The sequence below is a fragment of the Nerophis ophidion genome, linkage group LG24 (genome assembly GCF_033978795.1).
Source record: "Nerophis ophidion isolate RoL-2023_Sa linkage group LG24, RoL_Noph_v1.0, whole genome shotgun sequence".
In the NCBI taxonomy this organism is placed as follows: Eukaryota; Metazoa; Chordata; class Actinopteri; order Syngnathiformes; family Syngnathidae; genus Nerophis; species Nerophis ophidion.
The window spans coordinates 39168461-39174651 of NC_084634.1; the positions used below are offsets into that span (position 1 = coordinate 39168461).

General features: G+C 38.6%; 1 protein-coding gene and 1 long non-coding RNA gene across 5 annotated transcripts in view; one reads left to right on the top strand and one right to left on the bottom strand.

The window, feature by feature from the left end:
• Positions 1 to 3060, top strand: part of kif20a (kinesin family member 20A) — a 41340-nt gene extending 38280 nt beyond the window's left edge. For 2 of the 4 annotated variants that reach the window (XM_061885670.1, XM_061885671.1), the window contains exon 19: positions 2244 to 3060. In XM_061885670.1, the coding sequence (XP_061741654.1) occupies positions 2244 to 2612 (369 nt within the window). In that variant the 3' untranslated portion in view covers positions 2613 to 3060. The other 2 variants (XM_061885672.1, XM_061885674.1) reach the window with 2 other exon arrangements.
• A 1906-nt stretch (positions 3061 to 4966) lies between these two features.
• LOC133541942 (uncharacterized) lies at positions 4967 to 5448 on the bottom strand. The gene is made up of 2 exons (XR_009804015.1): positions 5236 to 5448; positions 4967 to 5018 (listed from the first exon to the last, which is right to left on the bottom strand). It is a non-coding gene; the product is annotated as an uncharacterized LOC133541942 (long non-coding RNA).
• Positions 5449 to 6191: the final 743 nt, after the last annotated feature.

A 6191-nucleotide genomic window follows, 5' to 3' on the forward strand; every position in this document is an offset into this window, starting at 1 on the left:
ATTCAGGGTTTCCCACACATTCATTTATTTGTGGCGGCCCGCCATAAAAAAATTATATATATATATTTTTTTTTCGGCTTTTGACTCGCTTGACCGCTTATAAAAGCAATGGGACTCTGTCTGTGAATGGAGCTTAGTTACATACTAATATAAATATGTAAATATTCTATAAATATATACATAGTGTTGTAATTATATTCCAACTCCGCGTTCTTCTTGGTCATCGCCCCCCGCCCCCCCGCCTGACCTGTGGGTAACACTGATATTATTTAGCTCGTTCACATAAGAGACTAGACGTATAAGATGTCATGGGATTTATGGATTAGGAGTGACAGATAGTTTGGTAAAGGTATAGCATGTTCTATATGTTATAGTTATTTGAATGACTCTTACCATAATATGTTAGGTTAACATAGCAGTTGCTTATTTATGCCTCATATAACCTACAGCAGGGGTGCCCACACTTTTTCTGCAGGCGAGCTACTTTTCAATTGACCAACTCGAGGGGATCTACCTCATTTATATATATAATTTATATTTATTTATTTATGAAAGAGACATTTTTGTAAACAAGTTAAATGTGTTTAATGATAATACAAGCATGTGCAACACATATAGATGTCTTTCTTTCACGAAGACAAGAATATAAGTTGGTGTATTACCTGATTCTCATGACTTGCATTGATTGGAATCAGACAGTAATGATGATAACGCCCACATTTTCAAATGGAGGAGAAAAAAAGTTGTCCTTTCTGTACAATACCACATGAAAGTGGTTGGATTTTGGCATCTAATTCATCCAGCTTCCATACACTTTACAAGAAAAACATTGGCGGCAAATTCCGTAGCTTGCTTGATTGACATTCACGGCACCCGAGGGTCTTGTGAGATGACGCTGGCTGCTGCCAGTTCATTATTATGAAAAAATGACAGAGAGGAAGGCGAGAAACACTTTTTATTTCAACAGACTTTCGCGCCGTCCCTTCCGTCAAAACTCTAAAGGCCGACTGCACATTTCCTATCTTCACAATAAAAGCCCTGCTTCATGCTGCCTGCGCTAACTAAATAAGAGTCTCGGAAAGCTGGCGTGCACAAGTGATGTGCACGCCAGCTTTCTGAGGGATCGCTTGTGCACGCCAGTTTTCCGAGACTCTGTATTTAGTTAGCGCAGGCAGCATGAAGCAGGGCTTTTATTGTGAAGATAGGAAATGTGCAGTCGGCCTTTAGAGTTTTGACGGAAGGTACGGCGCGAGAGTCTGTTGAAATAGTGTTTCTCGCCTTCCTCTCGGTCATTTTTAATAATAATGATCTTGCAGCAGCCAGCGTCATCTCACAAGACCCTCCGATACCGTGAATGTCATTTAAGTGACGTCTTGGTGAAGATTGATGATCACTAATTTTTAGGTCTATTTTTTTTAAAAGCCTGGCTGGAGATCGACTGACACACCCCCCGCGGTCGACTGGTAGCTCGCGATCGAAGTAATGGGCACCCCTGGTCTACACTTATTCAGCCTGTTGTTCACTATTCTTTATTTATTTCAAATTGCCTTTCAAATGTCTATTCTTAGTGTTGGCTTTTATCAAATAAATGTCCCCAAAAAATGCGACTTATACACCAGTGCGACTTATATGTTTTTTTTTTGCTTCTTTATTATGCATTTTCGGCAGGTGCGATTTATACTCCGAAAAATACTGTGTATATATAATGTCCATATGCAGTCGGACATGGACATTAACCATTTTTAAGTAGCATTAAAAATAATTAAATTAGATTTGCTGATCTGTGTAGAAACCTTTGAAAAAAAGTATTACGTGAATAAACTTTAAAAGCCAGACAAAGGAGTATTAATTAAATCCCAAGATAGACGAGAGGGCTGTGAGTAAGATGGAAAGCTGCGACTCTGACATTTTCAATACTTTTTTTGTCCTGTGTGAAATTGCAAACAGTTGCTGTATTTCACGAAGGCATATTTGTGGTTTTCAATGTTAAAATAATTTATTTAATGAAATGCAATCCTTTTTAATGATTTTTTTTTTCTCTCTCCCTCTCATTTTCACTAACATTTTGACGCACACAATCAGCTTTGAGACTGTTTGTTTTTTTTACTGCTAACTTCTGCATTGTGTGGTGCACTAGCATGTGGAGGGTCTGCTGTCTTTTTCCTTCCCCCTGGGTGACTCCGCCTTCACTTTAACTCTCCTCCACGCCAGTTTCTAACCCTGTGGACTCACTTCCTCTCCAGGACCAGATCCTGGCGGAGCTGCAGAACGGCCTAACGCTGGTCAAGGCCGACCTGAGGCGCAAAGCCGAGGTGGCGGCGCAGGCCGACCAGCATCCACAGGTCCCCCGCTTGGGCTTTGCCACGCCGGGGTCCTGCAAGAGGCGGGGCTGCGTTGCCGCCGCCGTAGCTGGAGACTCCGAGAACAAGCCTCCGGTAAAGAGGCCTTTTTATCAGGCTTTGTTTCCCACATGCACGCCCACACGGAAATACAACACGCGTCACGCCGCCGACGTAAACCTGACCCCTTACTCTCGGATCTTAAGGTCACGGCAGCATTCCCCGCCTCCAAGCCCAGTTCCCGGCCCTCGAGTCCTTAGAGGGAAGTACTGAACACTTTTGTATATTATTGTTCTTCACTCTTTCCAATTATTCATCACAAATACAGTTCTGATTGTTTCCACTTTGCCTAGAATCCAACTAACAAGGGAATTGGTGTTCTCATTCTTTTCTGACTTTATTAACCATTCACATCTTCTTGAACTATATTTATCCTTGGATGAGGCGGGTCAAAGGTAACCGTGCACAAAAACTGCAGGTGCATTTTAAAAGATAACTTGTGTGTGTTTTGCATTCAATTTTATGGCTTTTGTTATCCTGGTGAAAGAAAAAATATTTTACACGTTTGTATGCAACATCAGGTGCAGTAAATCCTTGCAACATTATCTAGTGTTCTATTTTTTATTTTTTTTTGTGCAACACAAATACCAGAAACAAGAAATTCAGTTGGCCTTCTTTCTGTGACTTTTCATTCAATAAAAACGTTTGTTTGCCTGAATAACTTTCAATGTAAATATACTTTTATGACAGCCACCACAAAGGCTACTAATGTTAATTTTATAACATGTTTTGTAAAATACATAAAAGAGGTGTAAAACAAAGATTTACACCTTTTGAAAACACAGGCAGACAGAGTAGATATTGAAAGGGTAAAAGAAACCGGATTTCTGGGAGTATTAAAAGATAAAATTAACTGGAAATGTCATATACAAAACAAACAACATAAGGTGGCAAAAAACATTTCAATAATGAATAAAGCAAAATACATCCTGGGCCAAAAATCACTTTATATTCTCTACTGCTCGTTAGTGTTAAAGTATTTGATTTATTGTGCTGAAACAACTACAAATGTGCGCTACATTCATTAACTGTGTTACAAAAAAGATCAATTAGAATAATACATAATGTTGGATATAGAGAACATTTAAACCCTTTATTTATTGCAGGGGTGTCAAACTCAAATACAGAGTGGGACAACATTTTAAACTGAACAAAGCTGTGGGCCGAAGTTGAACAAATTAACCTTTTAATAAGGATCCTAACAAGTTTTGCATTAAATATTGAACAAGCAATGCTTATATAACTTTAGTGACATGCAAAATCCAGTTTCAAATTATTAAAACAATATCAATGGCATATCAAATAAAATTTAAATAAAAATGTTATGCCTTTTTTTCTATTTGCAATCTTCCGAGGTAAATATCACATTTTTTCCACAGGCTAATAATAAATTTGGAAATAAAATAATGAATGAACCAACCATTTAAGCCTTGAAGTAGCAAGAGAAAAATGCATGAATAAAACATTAATTATTGGTCAGTTTGCTGGAAGTTTCCCGGAAGACTTAGTGCTGCAAGGGGTTCTGGGTATTTGTTCTGTTGTGTTACGGTGCGGATGTTCACCCGAAATGTGTTTGTCATTCTTGTTTGGTGTGGGTTCACGGTGTGGCGCATATTTGTAACAGTGCTAAAGTTTTTTATACGGCCACCCTCAGTTTGACCTGTATGGCTGTTGATTTTCTATTTACAATCTTCTAAAGGTAAATATCACATTTTTTCCACAGGCTAATAATACATTTGAAAATAAATAACAATGAATGAACCAAACATTCAAGCCTTGAAGTAGCAAGAGAAAAATGCATAAATAAAACGTTAATTATTGGCCAGTTTGCTGGAAGTTTCCCGGAACACTTAGTGCTGCAAGGGTTTCTGGGTATTTGTTCTGTTGTGTTACAGTGCGGATGTTCACCCGAAATGTGTTTGTCATTCTTGTTTGGTGTGGGTTCACGGTGTGGCGCATATTTGTAACAGTGTTAAAGTTGTTTATACGGCCACCCTCAGTGTGACCTGTACGGCTGTTGACCAAGTATGCCTTGCATTCACTTGTGCGTGTGTGTGTGTGTAAAAGCCACAATTATGTGACACGCTGTTAGTGTGGAGGAAAAGCGGACGTGACGACAGGTTGCAGAGAACGCTAAAGGCAGATATAGTTGTCCAGGTGGTAATCTGTAGAAATTTGGGCGAATGGTTGCCCTGGGAGATTTTCGGGAGGGGAACTGAACTTTGGGAGTCTACTGGGAAAATTAGGAGGGTTGGCAAGTATGAGTTTTAGCGGTGAATGCGGTGTTACAGCGGCACCACAGCTGTATAACACCAGCGGGCCAGCTCTAATGCTAAATTGATATTGCCTCAAGGGCCAAATTAAATTACACGGCGGGCCAGAGTTGGACACCCATGATTTATTGAGTCAAAAATATTATTGATTTTGTAAAATTGCAAACAGCTAAATTGATGTACAAAGCAAATTATAACCTGCTACCAAAGAATGTACAACAATTCTTCTTTTAGTGTTCTCGTGAGACGTGTAAACACCAAGCCAAACCGGAGTCAATGAAGAGAATGTCGTCGTAAGCTTGACCATTTACTTTTGACAATTCTTCATAGACAATATGGTGAAAAACTGAAAAGAACAAAGACACTTATTGCCTCAACACGTTGGTTTACAATCACATATAAAAATGTAACGGTAATGTCGGAAAATGTCCAGCAGAGGGAGACTCCTGTCCGCCTAAATGACTTGAACACATTTTATCTAGTTCGACAATTATATTTAACATATCGGCACTATTACACTTTTTTAACGTGTCTGACATGTTAACTCAGTAAAGACGACTTACGGCATTGCTTCTTCGCCAATTTGTGTAGGATGGCAACAGAAAGTTCTACAGAAGACAACAAAATGTGTCTCTAGCTTTCGAACAAATACCGGAAGTCAACCAACAGGAAGTCATTTAGCGGAAGTGACATCATCTAACTGCTGTTTACCAATTATAAATTACAATAAATATAAACAACTTTAACTCCAAATTAAAGCATTGCAGTTATTAATACAAAATATTATCAAGTAATACAAAAATATTATCATGTAATTACGTAAATAACATTAACAGTTGACTTCAGGACAACACACTTCTCAACTAAAGAGGAGAAATATAACCTTAGCGCAGGGGTCAGGAACCTTTTTGGCCGAGAGAGCCATGAAAGCCAAATATTTCAAAATGCATTTACGTAAGAGACATATCATATTTTTTAACACTCAATACAACTAAATGCATGCATTTTTAAGTAAGACCAACATTTTTAGAGTATAAAAAGTCTCTTATTCTTTTTAATAACGTTGTTATTCTGAAGCTAACCAATAATAAATCAAATGTCATGTCTGTTGGTCATGTTTTTGTTTGGCCATGTGCTGTTTGTCTTTTGGACTCTTTAAGTTCCAGTTTTTTTCCACTCCCTTGTCTGGTTTTCTTGGTTACTCATTTTGTCCACCTGTCTCTGGTGGACAAAATGCCCACTCACCTGCTTCCCGAGCACTAATCAGAGGCAGTATTTAAGCTTGTCTTTGCCAGTCAGTCGCCCTGGCGTCAATGTGATCTTTTCTTGCTCTGTGCTGACTTGTTTCATGCCTTGCCATAGTTTCGTGCTTCATGCCATGCCAAGTAAATTTTGTTTGATTTATGTTCATAGTCTGTTTATGCGTTAGCTTTCTTCCTTAGCCCAAGTTGTGCCTCCGCTGTGAGCGATTTTTGTTTGTATCTTTTTTTAGTTTAAATTGAGTCATGTTTTTACCTAA